Raw genomic sequence first — 22586 nt, 5'->3', positions numbered from 1 at the left:
CCTTGCACCCAATCCATAAATACAAGAATAATTGCTTCAGCATTTTTTCTGTATGAAGAAATGCTTGTTGAAATATTATGTACGTGCATGTGTGTGAACAATACAAATATAATAATTGGTAATAAAGATCCTATTTCACATCAGAGTGGTTCAATTTGTGCATAATGCATTTTCTATTAGCTTTAGTTTCAAAAGAACAGTTCCTCTGAGGGCTGGGAACCTATAATTGCAAATGTTCTTTACTGTATATGATTATGGTAGAAATAATAGAAGCTGCAAAATCACAAATATCATTTAGTTTCATCTAATAATAATCATCACAATTCTTTCCTGTCAAATGACTTAATTTTAAATCTTAAAATAATTAAAAACAAAAGAACATTAGATCTAATGCTCCCTAAAATTCTGATTGATTTAATTTGAAATGATGTGGCCAACCTGCCAAAAATTAAAGCTATTTTTAGAAATCTAAGAACAAATCAGTATTTAGCATACCAATATAATAAAAGGACAAAGCCCTGAATGCACATATCCTTTGAAACAAAGCATACAAACCGAGTCACAAACAGTGATATAAAGATATTCATTATAATGACTAAGCGGCAGGAGTATTTAGATTGTATCTGAATGTTGAAAGGTGCTTCGCATTCAGATCAGGAAAAGACGAGGGAGAAGCTCCGTTAATTAATGTTTGTTCTCGAGAGGTGACCGAAATGCAGGAATCCAGGAACAGTTTAGGTCGAGATTATAATAGTAAAAGAAAATAGGCACTTGTGTAAGTGCTATGAAGGCCCCCAAACAGTAACTATGCGATAAGAAATGCAGAGCGAAATGCACCGTAGAAAGCATTTGATCAGGATGCATCACAGCATGGTTTGGGAACAGCTCCATCCATGCGAATGCAGCCCAAACCATTACGCAAACCAACCTCCCTTCCAAGGCCAGCATTATCAAGGATGAGTCGCATCCAAATAACTCCCTCTTCTCCATTCTCCCATCAGGCAAGTGGTCAGAAGTGTGAAAACACATACGCCAGTTTAAATGGACATGTGCTTCCCAGGCAACTGAACCATCCTATCACCAATTAGAGAACAGTCCTGAGCTGGCATCTACGTCATTGGAGACCCTCAGGCTATCTTTAATCGGTCTTTACTGGACTTTATCTTGCATTAAACATTTTTCTGAAGGTCTGAAGAAGGGTCTCGACCTGAAACATCACCCATTCCTTCTCTCCAGAGATGCTGCCTGTCCGGCTGAGTTAAGCCCGTCCCACTTTCACAACCCAATTGGCGACCTCTGCCGAGTTTGCTCTTGACCCATACTCGCAGCATGGTTGCCACGAGGTCATAGGAGGTCTTCCTCCTGTTCGTGAGTGGTCTCCGCGTACTCGTGGCATCAAGTAGGTCGCGGTGTTTTTTGTACCCTGATAAAAAATGTCCATGAGTAAAAAAAAGGTTGGCATGGAAAAAATTTGATACTTTTTACTCGTAGGTAGGTTCGTAGATAGGTTGTGATGCTCATCGTAGGTAGTCGGAGGCAGTCGAAGGTAATAGCTCCAGGGTGAAAAAAGGTCAGTAGAATAAAAAGGTTATTTAAACAGCAGAACGTCACCTCTGTCACTCCAAGGGAGGGCTGGAGGAAGGTTAACGCCCTACACCTTCACCAGGCAGCAGAAGGGGGACCTTGAGGAATGGTTCCAGCAGAATGCCATCCTGTACGAAAAGGAAAATGAGGGGTACAGGGACAGGGACAAGAATGGCATGCTTGCCATCCACTGCCCCACATGTGTGCTTAAAGTTCTATCTTTTGTCAAAGCCCAGCGCCACTCTCTTCCAGTCATCTGGTGTACTGGGACAGTCCATCACATCATCTCCATTCACCCATTGAGACCTCTTCTTGTACTTCCTCTTCACCCTTGCTCTTCCCCTTCTGCCTTTCTTAAAAGGCTGCTGAAGCAAAAGGGCTGCTGCAAACAGCAGAAAAACGTCCATGGTCGAAGCCAGTCTTCAACATAGTCGAAGGAGGTCTTCGACATAGTCGTAGGAGGTCGTAGACATAGTCGTGGAAGGTTGTAGGAGGTCGTAGGTTACCGCAACCTTGATTTTTTTTTTAAGGTCGTTTAAGGTCGTCAGAGGTCGCGATTTAGGTTGTGAAAGTGGGACAGGGGCTTCAAGGGCCTGTCCCACTTCCACAACCTAATTCACGACCTTTTGTACTCGTGGACATATTTCATCAGGCTAGAAAAACTCCACCAACCTACTTGATGCCACAAGTACCTACGACTAGCATCACGACCTACTACGACTTACCTACAACCTACTACGACCTCGTGGCGACCATGCTGCAAGTATGAGTCAAGGGCAAACTTGGCAGAGGTCGTGAATTAGGTCGTGAAAGTGGGACAGGCCCTTTACTCCAGCATTTTGTGTCTCTTATTCCCTTATCCTTTATTTGTACACTGCAGCTTGATTAATATCATGTATAATCTCTCTGCTGATAGCATGTAACCAAAAACCTTTTATCTGTACCTCAGCACATGTGAAAAACAAAAACTAAACTAAGATAAAGACTAAAAAACAAAGTGAATTTGTACCCACAGATATTTGAAATTTAAAAAAAAAGCTGCAATTAGTAACGAACAAAGGGTCTTCAATCTGTAATGCCAACACCGCTTCTCTTTTCTCCGATGCTGCCTGACTTGCTACATGTTTCCAGCTTTGATTTCCATCATCAGTAGTTTTAAAAAAAAATAATAATTTCAATTTAAACTATATATAGACACAAAAATCAATTGGATAAATAGTCAGTTGAGTGGTTCATGGAATATATTCTGGATGTTTTATAAAGCAGTGTGTTTTGGAGTTGTCAGGAGAGTGTAATATAATGTCTAGTATTGCACAAATAGATTCTTTGTTGATCTCATCATGAAGGCACCCCTGTGTAACAGTGATCATGACAAGATTGAAAGTTAGTTTCAGTTTGAGAGTGTAAAGAATGCATCCAAGAGTAGTATTTTAAATTTAGATAAGGTCAACTGTGTGAGGATAAATGCAGTGCGAGCTGACGTAAACTGAAAAATTAGATTAAGAGATCAGTCAGTTGAGATGGAGGGACCGGTATTCAAGGATATCTTTCAAAATACAGAGAAAGTATATTCCAGTGAGAAAGATCCATTCTAAAGGGAGGAACTAACATCAACAATTAGCTAAAATGAAAAATAAAGGTAATATCAAACTTAAAGTATAAAAGCATAACATTGTGCAAAGATGGGAGCAAAGTGGGAGACTGAAAGGAATACAAAAACATTCATAAATAGTTGAAAGATCTAGAGAAAACTAGAGTATGAGAAAGCAAGCAACACTGTAAAATCAATGAGTTTATTGCCATTTTTCTTTAAAAACAATCTAAATAATGCAAGTACTGTTTCTATAAAAAATTAATAATAATGGAAATAAATTGGTATTTTCCGTCTATTTTTACTCTAGAGGATACAAGCAATGTCATAGGTCTTGTTTCCATGCTGTATGACTGAGACAGAGAGCTGAGGTTTACAGAATCAGTTACTTTAACATTGGTCTTAGGAAAATGTTATTACTGGACATCGTGGCATAGTAGAAAAATTCCATAATCAGGAAAAGTCAGCATGGTGTTATGAAAGGAATATCAAATTTGATGAAAGTATATACAATTATGAAGCATAGTTAAAGTCCTTTTCCAGGGTGGAAATGTCAAATATTGGAGGGTACAGGTGCAAGTGGTGGGGAGAGGGGGCAAGTTTAAAGGAGATGCACCAGGCAAGTTGATTTTACACAGAAGGTGGAAGTCCCTGACAGAGGATGCCAGGCAGGGGGAGTATTAGAAGCAGAAATGTCTGTAATGTATAAGACTGTCTACAGTCTTATGCAGTAATGGATAAGAATCTATGAGACTAACATAGAAAATGGAGGAACACTGACAACATGCCAGCAGTTTAGCTTGGTATAGTAGTTGGCACAGACATGGAGGACCAAAGACCTTGTTGCTACACTGTACTGTTTTAAATTCTACATGTAACAGATGGACAGGACTGTCCTGATGCATGATTTACAACATTTTAATAATAAATAATATAATTTGAATTATCATTTTAATAAGTAATTTGAATACATCAAGTAATTAAAACAGAATGTTACTATTGCTAGGAGAATTGAGTGCAAAAGTAGTGAGTTTACCTTTCAGTTAAATTGACCAATCTTGAGTACTGAATAGTGCCATACAGTAGCTGTTCAGAGAATGCTGATTAAACTAATACCTGGAATGATGGGTTGTCTCGCAATGAGTGATTGATCAGGCTAGATTTGTATCCACTGAAGTTTAGATAAGTGAGAGGTGACTTTGTGGAAACATAAACCATCCTGAAAGCTGTTGACAGGGTCCATATGAATGAATATACAAAGTGGTATTCATTGTTTAGAAATCAGCAGTAGCCTATTTAAAGCAGATGATGCAAAATGTGTTCTCCTTTTGGAATTTCCCTCCTCAAAAGGCAGTGGAAGCAAAGTCTGAATATCTTTGTCAGAAATATACAGATGCTTGAAAAGGATGCAGGTGAAAGTGTATAGCTGGTAGACTGGAATGCAGAGTTGAGATGATGATGGCCATGATTTAACGATCAATTAACGGGACAGGCAAGCTAGGCAGAGTGAACAAGTCGTGCTCCTAATTAGTGCATTCCTGCACACATCAGTTACCAGGCAGAGGGCTTCAACCATCTGAATTTCATTTTGCTAAAATTAACATTTTATAACAAGAGGGAAAGTGCTCTGTCAGATTACTGTCAGAGAAAATTAAAAAAAAAACAGCTTTATTTATAATGGGCCATTGGGAAAGGATTTGAGACTCTTGAGGTTGTTAAACCTGGGCCAATAAACAGTTGGAGAAGCTTTGCAACTCATTGGCATCATCAAGTAATATTTAATGTTTGTCTATCTGTGACATTTGTATTGTTTAATATAATTTTAAATGTTCCAAAAACAAATGCTGTAAACACTATAGTTTAGCTGAATTATTCACCTCAAATGTTCAGATTTATCTAATATATCACTGTTTATTGGCCATATGTTTTAAACATTTCAGATTCCATGTCTTTAAATAAATTCATAAAAATAACATACAATAGTAGTGAAACCATTAAGTTTCATGAACACTGAATTATTCAGACAACTTCTCATGGAGCCATCGTCAAAGCATGGAATCAGACCCTTCGGCCTGACTAATCCATGCTGACCAAGATGCCCATCTAAGTTAGTCCCATTTGCCCAGGTCTGATCCATATCCCTCCAAATCTGTTCTATTATAAGTACCTGTCCAAATATATTTTAAATGTAACAATTGTACATGCCTCAACCACTTCCTCTGTTATCCATATGAATACCATTCTCTGTTTGAAAAGGTTGCCCCTTAGGTTCCTGTTAAATCTTTCCCATTTCACCTTAAACCTATTCCATGTACGTTCTTGATTCTCCATCCCTGTGTAAAAAAACTGTGCATTCTCATCACTCACTCCGACATTCCAAGGAATAAATTCCCCGCCTGCCCAAACTTTCCCTATAACTCAGTCCCTTGAGTCCTGACAACATTCTCCTAAATCTTTTCTGCAATATTTCCAGTTTAATTACACTTTTCCTCTGATAAGGTGACCAAAGCTGAACATAATACTGTGCAGCCTCACCAATGTCTTGGTTGCATTCACAACATTCCAATCTCTATATACAATGCCTTGACTGATTAAAGCCAACATGCAAAAAGTCATCTTCACATACCCTGTCCACCTATCATGTTACTCTCAGGGAACTGCGCACCATACAGGTCTCTCTGTTCTACAACACTCCTCAACGCCATACTATTCACTGTGGAAGTCTTACCCTGGCTTGATTTGCCAAAACACAGCAACAATTTACCATTTGCAGTTGTGGTTGGGTAGATTTTCCTGGTGAGAATGGCAGTGGAAGATACCAAGAGGCATTCTAAGGTAGTTTTAGCCATCGTGGGGCATGGGGAGATGCCATCTTGGGGCATGGCTGCTAGCTAGCAGCTGTCCGTCTTTTTCACTTTTTTCTTTAATTTTTAGTGAGTTTCAGTGTTTGTTTTTAGGAGGTCTAGACTTTTTTATGTGGGGGGAGGGTTGGGGGAAGGGGGAAACTACTTTCTAGGTTGCTACCTGGTTGGAGAGGCAGCTTTTCTCCGGGCTGCACCGTCGACCCGTCCTCGCGGCCTACCAGCGGGCCTGGAGCGGCGTTTTCCCGAGGGGACCACCCAGCACCTCGGCTTCGGTGGCGGCACAGCGCTGGAGCGCTATCGCGGAGCGGAGCGGGCGCTGCCTTGCCTGGGTCGCCGCGCTGGAGCTCTGATGAGCTGAAGACCGCCGATAAAAACATCGCGGAGCTGCAGGTCTGCGGAGCGGGTGGCTGCGGGCGGCGGCGCTGACTTCAACATCTGGAGCCTGGGATCTCTCGATCAGATCGCCAGTGGTGGAGCTTCAACCCCGTCGCGGCCTTGTCGGCTTCGGAAGCAGCGATCTCCGCAAAGGAAGCGGCCGTTCCAGGTGTCCCTAGCCGCTGAGAGGACTTGCCAGACGCCGGAGCACCATCTCCCGGCGAGAACGGCCTGGAACATCAGGCCTCCGTAGAGGCAACTGTGGAGGCCTCAATTGGCCCGACTATGGGTGAACTGGGGATGGGGACTGGACATTGTGCCTTCCCCCATAATGGTAACCATTGTGGGGGGATGTTTCTATGTTAAAGATCCTTATTGTTCCGTTTCCAAGATGGCTGCCGGAAGGGCGCGTGAATGCTGGAGCGATTAGCTGCCGCTGCTCTCTCTTTGAATTGTGTCTTTGAATTGTGTCTTTGAATTGTGTCTTTGAATTGTGTATTGTTGATGTCTTTACTATTTATTTTTTTTGTCGTTATTTTTTGTTTTGTTTCATTCCGCTTACATGTTTTGTATTCTGTTTACTACATTTTGTAAGGTGTCCTTGAGAGTCTTGAAAGGCGCCCATAAATAAACTGTATTATTATTATTATCTTTGCCAGTAGGCTCCCAATCAGCCTTCGAGCTGGTAGGGAAACCCTTTAGTGAATTTATGGGTAGGTGACAGGATGGATGGGAGGGGGGAAAACAGGGCAGATTCAGAATCGTGGTTAGGGTAGGGGTTCCTGCTCATGGGCATGAAGAAGAAGAAGAAGAAAAAGGAGGAGGCATTCATCCAGGTAGAAACAGAGCGAAGATCCCAGGGTTTGCAGGAATGACAACAATCCTGGGAAGAGGCTTGGGAAGGTCGGAAGGTCAAGTCCTAATTGGAGAATTTGATATGCAAGCAGATCAATATTGGAAACTGATGGAGGGAAGCAGATGCATCTTGACCAGCTTTGGTTTTGCCTCCTTTCCGCAAGAAACTCCTCAAGCATCAATAATGTATTCACACTTGGGATCCTGGGGGTATGCTTCCCCTTGCCCCACCTCCATTCAATGAGCATGAGCAGCACAGTGGCACAATTAGTAGAGGTGCTATAGAAGCTTATAATACCAGTGACAATATAGTTCTTTCAATGTGCAGTTACCATAAACAGTCTCTTCCTATGATTGTAGTGATTTTCTCAGGTGCTCCAGTATCTTCCCATATGCCAAAGATGTGTAGGTTGGTAGACTACTTCGCCATTATAAACTGTCACTGTTGTGAAGGTAAATAATAAAATAAAGATGGGTTGGTTTGGAAAGTTGATGGGAAAGTGGAAAGAATCTCAATAAGATAAGTATAGAATTAGTGTAAAAAGGTGCTTGATGGTCAGTACGGACACAGCAGTTAAATTGGCTTGGCATAGAAGGCTAAGAGCCAAGTGCAGAAACCCAGATGGATACCTGCTGTTTGGCATGGACATGATTGATTGGGTGGCCATTTTCCATACTGATGACCCTATAGGTCTCTAAGTACATGAGAAATAATATTTTTGGAAGTGCATAGGGATTGGCTTGGAGATGGTCTTAAATTTTAACCTAGAGTAAACCAAAGACGTCCAATCATGAGAGTTAACATTTCAGGTAGGCCTGCAATTTAAAAGTTCTAACAATAGGTTTGCTTTTTCTTTCTCAATGAATGTGGCTAATTTCCTAACTGGTTTCAACATTTCTGTTTATATATCGGATTTCCAGCCACTGGATAGTGAATAAAATTGTTAGAATAAGAAGAAGGGGCAGACCATATTGTTTGGCCATTCAGTCAGACTATTAAGTGATCTTTCCAACCAGCCCCACAATCCTGGATTCTCCCATAGTACAATATATTCAATGATTCAATCTTCACAACTTCCTGTTATAGAAATCCTCTCCATCTTATACAGACTACCCCCTATATTCACACACTACCCCCTAATACTGGATTATCCCACAGAACACACGTTCACAACATATCCCCCTAAGAAAGTAATATTCATCATCTAATAAGGTCATAAGGGATAGCAGTAGAATTAGGCCATGTGTCCTATCAAGTACACCACCATTCAATCATGGCTGATCTATCTCTCCCTCCTAACCCTATTCTCCTGCCTTCTCTCCAAAACCTCTGACACCTGTACTATTCAAGTCTGTTACGTTTGCTAAAAGCCATTTAGTGGTCATTTGTGTTAAACAGTTGTTTAATTAAACTCTGAAAGTGTACCAACAATGATGCCATGTTTTATTACCTGCTGGCTCTGAATCTGAAAGTCATCCAAGGTGGGCAGGTCTGCAAGATAGTTCTCCAAGGTTTCTATCCGCTGTTGTCGCTCATAGCTTTGCTCTGATTCCTTTTGCAGCTTCTTTTTCAGACTGCTGATATATTTCTCTCGTGCTTTCATCTGAAACATTGTAAATAATGATTAATAAGAAGGCAGGCTTTTCAGTGATACATGGATTGGTGATAATGGCCTTCAGCTACCTCAGCCATTGATATGCACTATCCTAGAGAGTGAAAGGGAGGAGAATAAATTAGCTTTAATGATCTGAATGTCATAATGTTAATCATTGTTGCCGGTTTCACCGTATAGCTTATGGAAATTCATATATTCAACTGCATTCCAGTTGAATTTTCATGGAGATTCATGGAAATATAATGGGGTATCAAGTGTGTTAGTAGCATTAGAGGAATCAAAAGGCATAATTCTATTCCTAATCTCACGTCAATTTCTGCTTTTACCTCTGTATACTTATCCCATACAGTTTAAATCTTACTTTTACTTTTCTTTTACATTTTACTTGTTTTTGAGTCTTCACATATTTGATCAAGGCATAACTGTGGACTGCAAGCATTTGAGAATTTGACGTGCAATTCTCTAACTAAATCAGGGTTGGAATTATCTATGGCACTTTCAGCAGTGAATGCAGAAGGAACTTAATTTCAATGCTTATTTATTTTGCTGTGAATAATGTAAAATCTTCCATATGTATTATTCCTCAAATTTTTATGTTCTTACAAACACTCAAAAAGAGGATGCTTTCACAAATTCTCTTTCAATCATTAAAGTACATGCATGCCAAACTAGCAAACATATTCTTCTTTATTCATTTACGGATTTCTGCAAGGCCAGCCTTTGTTACCCAGCTGTAGTTGCCTCTTTTACTCGTCTGAAATATTTAAATAATCCATGTGAACGTGCTCCCAAAGTATTGGAAGGCAGGACATTCTATAATCTTGACCCTGCAAAAGTGACGTATTTCAAAGTCAGGATCGTATGAGTCTGAAGAAGGATCCCAACCTGAAGGATTCATAGCAAAAGGATTTGAGTATAGGAGCAGGGAGGTTCTACTGCAGTTGTACAGGGTCTTGGTGAGACCACACCTGGAGTATTGCGTACAGTTTTGGTCTCCAAATCTGAGGAAGGACATTATTGCCATAGAGGGAGTGCAGAGAAGGTTCACCAGATTGATTCTTGGGATGTCAGGACTGTCTTATGAAGAAAGACTGGATAGACTTGGTTTATACTCTCTAGAATTTAGGAGATTGAGAGGGGATCTTATAGAAACTTACAAAATTCTTAAGGGGTTGGACAGGCTAGATGCAGGAAGATTGCTCCCGATGTTGGGGAAGTCCAGGACAAGGGGTCACAGCTTAAGGATGAGGGGGAAATCCTTTTAAAACCGAGATGAGAAGAACATTTTTCACACAGAGAGTGGTGAATCTCTGGAACTCTCTGCCACAGAGGGTAGTTGAGGCCACAGTTCATTGGCTATATTTAAGAGGGAGTTAGATGTGGCCCTTGTGGCTAAGGGGATCAGGGGGTATGGAGAGAAGGCAGGTATGGGATACTGAGTTGGATGATCAGCCATGATCATATTGAATGGCGGTGCAGGCTCGAAGGGCCGAATGGCCTACTCCTGCACCTAATTTCTATGTTTCTATGAAACATTGCCTATCGTCTGCTCTGGTGCTGCCTGACCCACTGAATTATTCCAGTACTTTGTGCTTTGCTCAACATTCCAGTGTTTGCAGTTTCTTGTTTCTCCATGATGCTCTATAATTTGGAAATGGTGGTGTCTTGCTGCTCTTCCTGGGTGGAGGTGATCTCACAGATTATTGTGGAATAACTGCAGAATTGATTAATACATTTAATCAGTGCTAGAAGGAGTGAATTTTTACAAGATGAAATGCCAAACAAGCCATCCAGTCAAACACTTTTCCGTCATGCTCCTGATGTGTTGTTCCCTGCAGGCATTACAGAAGTAGGAGGCAACATGCCCACAAAAGTAGCCACATTATGTTATTTACAAGGCTGGTCTAGTTAACTTTCAGATCAATTGTGACATCCAAGATAATAATGGTGGTTTAGTTAGTTATCTTTGCTGGTTATGTTATTTTCCACTATGTTAATGCACAAGTCACAGTTTTGTTTTAGCCTTGGTGAATGTAGTATGGGCTGCTTCATTTTGAGCAATTACAAATACACCCATGGAACATGCAAAATCATTGTTCAGCCTATTTCTTATAATGAAAGGAGGATCACTGATGAAGTATCTAGAAATTAGGCTTGCAGCAATATTTTGAAAGGCTCCAGCAGCAATTTCATGGAGGTGAGATGTTTGATTTCCAACAACTAGAAGCATTATTTCTTTGCACTAGACATTGCTCCAGTGAATGGAAAATCTATCTTTGGGGTTCATCGGAATCTCAATGCCACATCCAAAATGACCACTGGTGAGCAAACCATTAGTGAGTATGTATAGTGTAGTCAATCACATATTCAAATATTTCATGAATGTTTGAAAGTAGACTAATGAAGTAGTAATTGGATAAATGTAACCTGTAATTTACAGACAGGATGGATATGAAACATTTTCCATGTTTTCAGGTAGATTAAAATGTCTAAGTTCTCCTGAAACTGACTGGGAAGAGGAGTATAAAATTCTGAATCAAGTTTTTGCTGGAATACATCCTGTTTCCAGCTTTCTTATCATATGGACAATCTACAGAACTGAATTTGCTGATTTGAATGATTCTGAAGACCTCAGGAAAAGCCTGAGATGTACAATCTATAAAGCACTCACTCGTCAGTTCTGCTTGAAGATTATTGCAAATGATAAGGCTCAACACCAGATGATCCTTCCCAGGTTGCTGTACAAATACTTTTGTGATCGTTTCGTGCAGTTGTGAAGGTGTGTAAGCATAGTAAATAACGTTGTAAAGCACAATGCGGCACGGACATGTCTGAACTTTAACTTCTAAAAAAGCCAAGAATTCATTGCCGGAGTATCAGAAGACTGCAGCGAACTTTTAGGAATTTCCCTTAGCCTACAACTATGCTGTAGGCAATCTTGATGTAGATTGGTATTCTATGCTATTAAAATCAGATACATTTATTTTCAACCATTAAGAATGAAAATGGAAAATTACCTCACGGGCATAACCGACTTAATATATTTTTGCAACTGCTACAAAAACTGAGAGAATTGTACAGGAAGGAAACATCCATCATTCAAGTGTACACCAACCATCCAAACAATCATCTGCAGTCATCCTGCACTGATCTTATTTTGTTTTTGTCCTTTCATCCCATCCACACAGTGAAGGCAATTTACAATTGCCAATTAATCTGTCAAACCACACTTACGATGGGGGACGATGGTCGAGCACCCAAACTAAACCTACACAGGCACAGGGGAAACATGGAAACCGTAAACTGACACCTCCAAAGGTCAGGATTGAACCAGTGTTGCCGGAGCTGCAAGGCAACAGTTCCACTAGCTGTGCTTCCCAGCTGCACCCCTCTGCTGTCCTGTTCCAAAACACGTGGTGATGGAGCATAATTCCATGGAAAATCATGGCCATGAGCATATAGTACACCTTCACATTCATTGCTGCAGTTTTTTTTCCCCAATGTCATTCCAGTCACACTCTACTGTCTCTGCCTTATCCTCCAACTGAGGCTCGGAATGTTCCTCTATTGCTCTCGGTCTTCCCCTTACTCCTGTAAATCCTGTTGGGTAAAGCTCCAATAACTCAATAAAATGCATAATTTTATAATGCACATAACAGGGAGCTATTCATTCTCAAATCTAGTGATACAATATCTTGTCCTTAATAAACAATAAGAATGCAACTAGGTTTTGAGAGTTAAATACCCAAAATCATAAATGGTTTATATTTGGCCTAGATTTTGATAGTACTAAAATCTCAGATGAATATGAAGGCTCATTGTACTTTTTACTGCTTTGATTTAATGGTATTGGTTCTATAAATAATGGGTAGGTTTAAGTTTGTTGTAGTCACTGCTTCCATGAAAAGCTTTGGTTTTCATACTATCCAATCAAATCTGATAATACTGCACATAAATACAATCAAGGCCAACCCATGTACCTTCTCTTCGATTTTCTTTGTTTCATCCATGTATTTTTGTGTGTTTTTCTTGAGAGTTTCTTTAAGATGTAGAATTTCAAGTTCAGCCGCAGACAACCTTTGCAAGAGATCTTTTTTCCCCCAGTCAAGCACTTTGGATATTTCTGTAAACCGCGTGTGTCTTATATTCTCACATGAAGGCTGATGCTGTTGAAGAACAAGATTTCACTTTTTACAAGAATATATGAGTTTATGAAACCCTATCTTGTTTGAAACAAATCTGAACACCTTTGGCATCATAATGGAAAAAAAAAGGGGTACAATTGCAGCACAAAGTAATTTATATGTATTTTCCTGGAGACATTCATTCAGACATACTTCAAAACTTGTAAGTAGAAAAACTTTACTTTCAAACTTTTGGACATTCCCTTCATTAGTTCTTCCAACAAATGAAGCTGGCACTGTGAAGGTCCTGTTCATGTTTCACTTCCCAAAATGCAACATCTCACACTTATCTGATTTAAATTTCATTAGCTACTCCTCGGCCATCTTGCACAGTTGATCAAGATCCCATTGGAGTTCCTGATAACCACATTCGCTGTCTGCAATGCTTATTGTCAGTTTATTGTTAGGTACAGGAGTAGGCTATTCGGCCCTTCAAGCCAGCACCGCCATTCAATGTGACCATGGTTGATCATCCATAAACAGCACCCCGTTCCTGCCTTCTCCCCATATCGTTGACTCCGCTATCTTTAAGAGCTCTGTCTAGCTCTCTCTTGAAAACATCCAGGGAGCTGCCTCTGAGGCAGAGAATTCCACAGACTCACAACTCTCTGTGTAAAAATGTTTTTCCTCATCTCCGTTCTAAATGGCTTACCCCTTATTCCTAAACTGTGGCCCCTGGTTTTGGACTCCCCCAACATCGGGAACATGTTTACTGCCTCTAGCGTGTCCAAACCCTTAATAAGCTTATATTTTTCAATAAGAACCCTCTCATCCATCTAAATTCCAGAGTGTACAAGCCCAGCCGCTCCATTCTATCAAGATATGACAGTCCCGCCATCCCGGGAATTAACCTGGTGAACCTACGCTGCACTCCCTCAATAGCAAGAATGTTCTTCCTCAAATATGGAGATCAAAACTGCACACAATACTCCAGGTGTGGTCTCACTAGGACCCTGTACAACTGCAGAAGGACCTCTTTGCTCCAATCTACAGACTTACTAATCACGCCTTGCACACTCATCCAAATCATTGATATAGATGAGAAGCAGCAATACACTGATATACACCATTAGGCCCCATTGCCTGAGCAAAAAAACCAACCTTACCCCACCACCGTCTGCTTTCATTCTTGATGCCAAATCTCATTAAATAATTCTCTATAGATCCCATGCGATCTAACCTTCTAGAGCAGCCTACCATGTGGAACTTTATCAAAGGCCTTGCTGACATTCATGTAGACTATATCTATGCCCTTGCCCATGTCAAGCTTCTTGTATACTTCTTTAATAAATAATCAAGTGTCTTGTTTTGTTGTGATTATCTTCAATCACAACATGAGATTCGGTAATTTGTCTTTGAAAAGGTGATACCTTCCCATCCCCAGTTTCCCACTACAATTCCAACTGGTGATGGACCCAAGCATCTTGAATGGAGATTGAGAAGAAAGAGAGATTGCTACTGCTGAGACAAGGTTGACCAACTGCACTGTTGCTCATAAATGAATTGGTACCCAGGAAAATGAAGTATTTTGATATAAAATAATTTCATGGGCCGATCTACATTTTCACTGAGTGAGCCTTTAGTCAATTATTAGTGGATTAGTTATAAGTAACCACTGTGGGCTAAGGCTGTGTTTTGAGCAGATGCCTAATTGGAACTCACCCACAACATATTTTCAGCAGGATTGCAATGAACCTGGGAATTAACAAGGGAATGCCTGTAACTGGGGCCCCTCTGGAACCTCTGAGTCATCCTATATCAAGTTGGTTTTTAAGGGCAAGGTAGCAAACAAGAGATTTGTAAAACAACAAACAGAGAATGTTCAAACTATTAAACTAAGATTGTAAGTGTGGAGAGAGGACCAGAGATGACATTCCAAGTCAATGAGCTATTACCAACACAAAGGAATCGTGTGATATCATTTTTGTATTCGGGTACAGAAAGTTCTGTTTGAATGCATGTACAAAGAGCACATTATACGAATGGTTGCATTTCATATCCAACTTTTGAATGGAGTCAGAACAACTCATAACTGCAATTTTGTACCTCTTACATACTACTAAACATCTGATTTCATTCTTTATCCTCCATGCATCCAAGACCAGTTACCTCACAGAGTTGGGTAGGTGGACCTAAAGAGCTACAGATACTTAGCCCTTGTCCTTACATTGCATTAGTGCCATTGGGTTCAGAGTTACCTGTGTTTTCAGCATGAGTGTTGGTTCACACTGCTCCAAAAATGCTCTTTGTGCTCGCAATTCATTTTCTTGAATTTTACGCTGAAGTTGGAAGATTTGCTGCTCCTGGCTAAAATGAAAGTCAACAGAGTACTATTAACATTAAGTTTTCAAAAAAGTCACATTGCATCTGTAATCATTTATCTCAAGTACATTCAATCCTTTGGATCTTCCTCTATGATGCTTCATATATCCAATGTGGGATAGCAGCATGAAGTTCAACAACATAATCTCACCTTCCAATAACAGGCAAAACCAATCCTGATATCTTTCTTTGAGAATTAAGTACAATTGATTAATTGAGTACAATTAAGACATACAAAAAAACAATAAATACTTTATCAGCATCCTAAATGATAGACATACACTGTTCCCTTGATGTGATAGTTTGACTGATCTATTGAACTGGCATAATTGCAAAAAATCAAAGGCGATTACTTAATATAACCACTTGCTAGTATTGCATGGGAGATAAATCATCCAGCAACCTTCGAGGAATTTGAGAGGTTAGGGATATTTAGGTCATAAAGGCCAAAAGCACTCAACCTGAAGCAAAGCGCAATAGCCTGGAATATCCTGGATCATTCTTGAACTGAAAGGAAATTCTCTTTTGGGTGAGGTCTTTTATCCACATTTTCTGAAAGTTGCAATAGTATTTACAGCTTTTTAAAAATCTATTGTTATAATAAAGTAGAAATCAATCAAACCATTCCAGAAAAAAGACTAAAAGAATATATACAACTTTCTTCTTTCCTTATTGGCCTGTAATTATGAAAAACTATTCATCTGAAGTATACACAATTAGATTAAAAAAAAAAAGATAATTGTAAAAGTATTGCTGTCCTCAATCTAACATTTTGGTCCCATAAAAATAAATAATAATAATAGTCTGTTATAGTTCAGAGCTTATTTGCTGCAGTGTATAATAGCCTGATGGCTGTAGGGAAGAAGCTGTTCCCGAACCTGGTCGTTACAGTTTTCAGGCTCCTGTACCTTCTTCCCGATGGCAATGGTCAAATGAGTGTGTCTTTGATGATGTTGGCCGCCTTTTTGAGGCAGCAACTTCGATAGATCCCTTCGATGGTGGGGAGGTCAGAGCCGGTGACGGACTGGGCAGAAGTCACAACTTTTTGCAGTCTTTTCCGCTTCTGGACGTTCAAGTTGCCGAACCAAGCCACGCTTCAGCCAGTCAGTATTCTCTCTACTGTGCACCTGTAGAAGTTCAAGAGAATCCTCCTTGACATACCGACTCTCCGTAATCTTCTCAGGAAGTAGAGGCGCATAATTATAATCATGCTTATAATTGCGTCAGTGTGCTGGGTCCAGGAAAAATCTTCTGAAATATGCACGCCCAGGAATTTAAAGTTTTTGACCCTCTCCACCATCGTCACATGGATATAAACAGAGTTATGTGTCCTCATCCTTCCCCTTCGAAAGTATCATATATCAATAAGATTATAAAATATGATGAAAACTAAAATGATCTTAGGTGACACCAAAAATAGTGACTTCAGTATGTGCTGAGCTTATTTTGCCAAAATGTGCATATATTCTGAACTAGCATAATGTAGGAACCTCACATCCTCTGGGCTTTGGGGTGTTAGGGGAGGAAAAGTGGGATATAGTGTCCCGTGTGTGTGTGTGCATATGGGGAAGGGGATGGGGTGGGGGTGGAGGACTGAAAAGTGAGTAGTGGAAGGGGTGTGCTACATAAAATTGGAGAACTCACTGTTCATGCCATTGGGGTGTAAGCTATCTGAGCAGAATATGCGGTGCTGTTCCTTCAGTTTGCGTGTAGCCTCACTCTGGCAATGGAGTAGCAGGACAGAAAGGTCAATATGGGAATGGGTATCAAGAGCATAGTTTTCTCTGGATTATGTGTCAAATCCTAGAGATATTTTAGTGAGAAGACATAACCTATCATTTACGACGTCTGCTGCAAGTGTGGATAGGAGGCACTTCAAATGGGTGACAAAGCATGGTGGCTAAGAGAAATTAAGACAAATATGAGAAGAGCATCCTTAGCTTCATGAAAAACATGCATGTGGACTTATCTTTCTTACAGAATGTTCACAATGGTGTGTTTTGCACAAAGCAATCAAGAATTAAAAATGGCGTTGAACAGACATTTAGAAAAAAAGAGCAACTTTTCATTTCAGTCACGAGCATCTGTATTCTCAATGAGCCAAGATCAATATTTACAGATTGTGTTCTTTGAGTGTATGTTTCATGTCAATCTCCAGCTGTCAGAATGTTTTAATGAGGATTTTATTTCATCAATACACAATGGCACAAAATGGATTGCACATGTTCAATAAATGTAGACCAGTGATTTATATCTAAACAGGATGGATGATTTGATGGAAAAAAAAAACTGCCAGCCGGATGTGATTAATGGATGTGTGTTTGTTACGGTAGATTTTGATGGTGTTTAATTGACATCTGCTTACAAATTAGATTGCACAGCAACACAATTTTGTTTGTGATGTTAATAAATTTCAGTGAACAGTTATTTACAATATAAACCTGTAGACTTTGATGGGTCATGTTGGTCGGCGCGGGCATGTTGGGCCGATGGGCTTGTTTGCGCGCGGTATGACTCTATGACTAATGGCGAGTTCAACAAAGTCCAACATATGCTTTCCTGTATCCTATTTGTCTGATGTTAACACATAGTGGAGCACCAACATGTGCAGCTACATCCAGCTGCATACAGTATCTCCGTGGACCATTTGCAGGACATTGCTCAATGCCTTGTAGGTCCTCTTGGAAACATGGTGGCATGGGTCAGGCAGAAGCAAGCCTTCTCAGTCATTCCTCAAGGATTCCCCATGGTTGCAGATTCTTGGATTTTCACTTTGGCAAATCCAAAAAAGCAAACCAAGTGCAGCAAAAGAATGATATTTATACCAAATGTTCCTTTTTACCTATTGAATTTTTACCCTTTTACCCATTATTTTTCTGCAGTTTTATATGGCTCTGGTGAGACCACCAGAAACATAGAAACATAGAAAATAGGTGCATGAGGAGGCCATTCGGCCCTTCGAGACAGCACCGCCATGATCATTCATTATGATCATGGCTGATCGTCCTAAATCAATAACCCGTACCTACCTTCTCCCCATATCCCTTGATTCCACCAGCCCCTAGAGCTCTATCTAACTCTCTCTTAAATCCATCCAGTGAATTGGCCTCCACTGCCCTCTGTGGCAGGGAATTCCGCAAATTCACAACTCTCGGGTGAAAACGTTTTTTCTCACCTCAGTCTTAAATGGCTACCCCTTTATTCTAAGACTGTGGCCCCTGGTTCTGGACTCGCCCAACATTGGGAACATTTTTCCTGCATCTAGTTTGTCAAGTCCTTTTATAATTGTATATGTTTCTATAAGACTCCCCCTCATCCTTCTAAACTCCAGTGAATACAAGCCTAGTCTTTTTCAATCTTTCCTCATATGACAGTCACACTATCCCAGGGATCAATCTCGTAAACCTACGCTGCACTGCCTCAATCACAAGGATGTCCTTCCTCAATTTAGTAGAGCAAAACTGTACACAATACTCCAGATGTGGTCTTACCAGATCCCTATACAACTACAGAAGAACTTCTTTACTCCTATACTGAAATCCTCTTGTTATGAAGGCCAACATTCCATTAGTTTTCTTTTACTTTACTTTTTTACTTTATTAATTTATTGAACATGTTAAAAAATACAAACACAAATAAACGTGTAAGCAATAAAAAAAGAAAATAAAACACAAAGGAAAACAAACAAATATGTAACTCAAATAATACAAATAATATCGTTCATGTTCAAAAGGGGTAAGAACAAGTTCGAAAACGTTTCTGGTCCTACCCCCTCTTATTTTCTATACATTTTCATGGAAAAACAAAATAATGGGAACAAATGGACCCAAAATCTGTTGAACAGTCCACAAACAAGAAATACTCAAACAGAAAAGAAAATCACTGGTCCAGCTCATAACCATTCAATCTTTTGTTTCTGAAGAGTGTTTTTAGTTTGAATAGAGTCTTACATTTTTTCAGCTCATCATGGCAGTTACATCACTGCCTGCTGTACCTGCACGCCAACTTTCTGTGACCGGTGTACAAGGACGCCCAGGTCTCGCTGCACCTCCGCATTATCTAACCGAACCCCATTGCGATAATAATCTCCCCCCTTGTTTTTGCCGTCAAAGTGGATAACCTCACATTTATCTATATTATACTGCATCTACCATGCATCTGCCCGCTCACTCAACCTGTCAGGTCACCATGCAACCTTCTAACATCCTCTTCACAGAGTTCACACTGCCACCCAGCTTTGTGTCATCCGCAAACTTGCTAGTGTTGCTCCTAATTCCCTCTTCCAAATCATTAATATATATGGTAAACAGTTGCGGCCCCAACACCGAGCCTTGCGGAACTCCACTCGCCACTGCCTGCTATTCTGAAAAGGCCCGTTCACTCCTACTCTTTGTTTCCTGTCTGCCAACCAATTTTCTATCCATGTCAACACCATGTGCTCTAATTTTAGTCACCAGTCTCCCGTGCGGGACCTTATCAAAGGCTTTTTGAAAGTCTAGATACACTACATCCACTGGTTCTCCTTCATCCATTTTACTTGTCACATCCTCAAAAAATTCCAGAAGATTAGTCAAGCATGATTTCCTTTCTAATAAATCCATGTTGACTTGGACTAATCATTTTACTGCACTACAAATGCCCCATTATTACCTCTGCAGTAATTGACTCCAGCATCTTTCCCACCACCGAAGTCAGGCTAACTGGTCTGTAATTACCTGTTTTCTCTCTCGCTCCTTTCTTGAAAAGTGGGATAACATTAGCTATCCTCCAATCCACATGAACTGATCCTGAATCTATTGAACATTGGAAAATGATCACCAATGTGTCCACTATTTCCAGACACCTCCTTGAGGACCCTGGGATGCAGAGGGGGTGGGGGGGCGGGGGGGAGGTAACCATTGGAGCACAGTAGGTTAGCAAATGGAGGAGTTGAGGTGAAGGTAGAGGTTAAGTCAACTGAGTCTGATAGGAAGGACAGTCAGGGTCAGTTTGATGTATGTGGTGGGACTGATGGACTAACATACATTAATTTCAATGTATAATGCATGAGGCAGATGAACTCAGAACCTGGATTAATGCATAGTACCATGACGTTGTGGACATTGTAAAGGAAAGGAGAGCAGGACTGGCAAGATACAAACCAGTTGGAAATATTGTCAGATAAATGGAAGATGGAATTGAATCTGGACAGTGTGAGCTGTTCCACTTTGGAAGGTCAAATATAAGAGGAAATTATACTGTAAATGGCAGGACCCTTAAGAGCATGATATATATGCAGACTATGGGATGCAAGTCCATAGCCAATAACTTTTTTCAAGTTTTCAAGAGAGTTAGATTTAGCTCTTAGGGCTCCAGGGATATGGGGAAAAAGCCGGAATGGTGTACAGGTTTTGGATGATCAGCCATGATCATATTTAATCGCGGTGCTGGCTCGAAAGGCCGAATGGCCTACTCCTGCACCTATTATCTATGTCCATGTTACATAGCTCCCTAAAAGTGGACAGAGTGATAAAGAAGGCATACAGTGTAGATACGGTTGCCAACTCTCTCTCTCAAATAAGGGACAAAAGGTCAAAATAAGGGACAAATTCCCGACAGCAATTCATTGACTGGGGAAATGGTGAGTTGGCCCGGGTGCTGGAATGCACACAAAGCCCAGCCAGCGAGCCAGCTGAGGAGTTTTCAGAATCTTTCAGAAACATCCGCGTGCAAAGTCCGGCACCGCATCCAACTCATGAACCGATGGTCAGCCATGAGAAGGAGGGGTGGTGGTGTCGGCGGTAAGCGAAGGTCTGAAGGTCGGACAGCTGGCTGGGCTGCTGACCAACGGGGCCATGAGTGAGGTGCTGCTACTGCTGCTGCTGCACTATGTTGGGACGGGTGAGGCGGAGTCGGACGCGCCGCTCTGGATCGACTTGAGTAGTAGTCAAATATGGGACAAGGGTCCCGTATGGGACAAACCAATTTAGCCCAATATACGGGATGTCAAGGATAATATGGGACAATTGGCAACCCTAAGTGTAGATGCCTTTATCAGTCAGGGCATTGAGTATCAAAGTTGGGAAGTCATGCAGCTGTTGTATAAAACTTCAGTTAGGTCACGTTTGGATTATAGTGTGTGGATCTAATCATTGCATAACAGTAGGGATGTGGAGGCTTTAGAGAGGGTACACACAATGTGCACCAGGATGTTGTCTGGATTGGAGAGCATCAGTTATAATGGGAGGTTGAACAAACGGGTTGTTTTCACAGGCATGTCTGAGGCTGAGGGGTGCCCTGATAGCACGCACGTGCCGTCAGGGTAGCAAGGTAGGCAGTGCCTACCCTGACTAAGTTTATATAATGGTAATTATTAAATATAAATAGTAAAGGCTCAGGAGAATTCTGCCTACTGAAGAGATCGATCTCTTAGATAGGCATAATTCTCCCGTGCCCTTCATCCGCAGTACATGTAACACGCAAAAGTATGTGCAGCTCACGTGCCGTTGATGCTGCTTCAAGCCTTCAATGACAACAGTCTATAAAGGCACCTGAAATTCTGCCTTTGCACTGTGGACTGCGTGCATGTGCTGCGCAACGCACTGCGCAGCGCAAGTTTCTTGACGGGTTTTTCAAACATGGATTGTCATTATCTTAAGAGTATCTTAAGAAACAAAGAGAGAAGAATGGAGTTTGTGTACAATAATGTGGTAGTAAATTTCTTTGAGCTAACGGCGGTATATGTTTTTAAATACTTTATTCAGATAAGGATAAGGCTTTTGAAGACAAATTACTTTATAAAAGTCGACTGGCTGCCTATCGGAGAGAACAATCTGCGTTTGCGCGGTTATTAATGATTTTTTAAAAGCCGACTAACTGCCTAATTACTCACGGTACATGCCTGCCTGATAGTATATAAAATTATGAGAGGCATAGATAGGATAGACAATCAATGTCTTTTTCCCAAGATGTAAAGGGCAAATACCCAGAGGAATTAGATTTAAGGTGAGATAGCTTAATGGAGATTTTTGAGGCTTTTTTTGTTACACAGAGACTGGGAGGTGCTTGAAACACACTGCCAGGGGAGGTAGGGGAAGCAGGTCCTTAGCAACATTTAAAAGGCATTTAGACTGGCACATGAACAGGGTATGGAAGAATATGGATCATGTGCAGGCAGAATGCATCAGTTTAAATTGGCATGATGGTAATCAGACAT

At 40.7% G+C, this 22586-nt stretch overlaps 1 protein-coding gene across 6 annotated transcripts in view; it reads right to left on the bottom strand.

Annotated features, from left to right (window-relative positions):
• The window catches only part of cep85l (centrosomal protein 85, like), a 239013-nt gene that overhangs the window by 18075 nt on the left and 198352 nt on the right, over positions 1 to 22586 (bottom strand). For all 6 annotated transcript variants that reach the window (XM_055635754.1, XM_055635751.1, XM_055635753.1 and 3 more), the window contains 3 exons: positions 15268 to 15376; positions 12866 to 13051; positions 8721 to 8873 (listed from right to left, as the gene is read on the bottom strand). In XM_055635754.1, coding sequence (XP_055491729.1) covers positions 8721 to 8873; positions 12866 to 13051; positions 15268 to 15376 — 448 coding nt within the window. The remainder of the gene's footprint in view (positions 1 to 8720; positions 8874 to 12865; positions 13052 to 15267; positions 15377 to 22586) is intronic.

The sequence above is a fragment of the Leucoraja erinacea genome, chromosome 5 (assembly GCF_028641065.1).
Source record: "Leucoraja erinacea ecotype New England chromosome 5, Leri_hhj_1, whole genome shotgun sequence".
Classification (NCBI taxonomy): domain Eukaryota; kingdom Metazoa; phylum Chordata; class Chondrichthyes; order Rajiformes; family Rajidae; genus Leucoraja; species Leucoraja erinaceus.
Note: the sequence above shows the minus strand (reverse complement) of the source record. Positions and strands in the feature narration are given on the sequence as shown.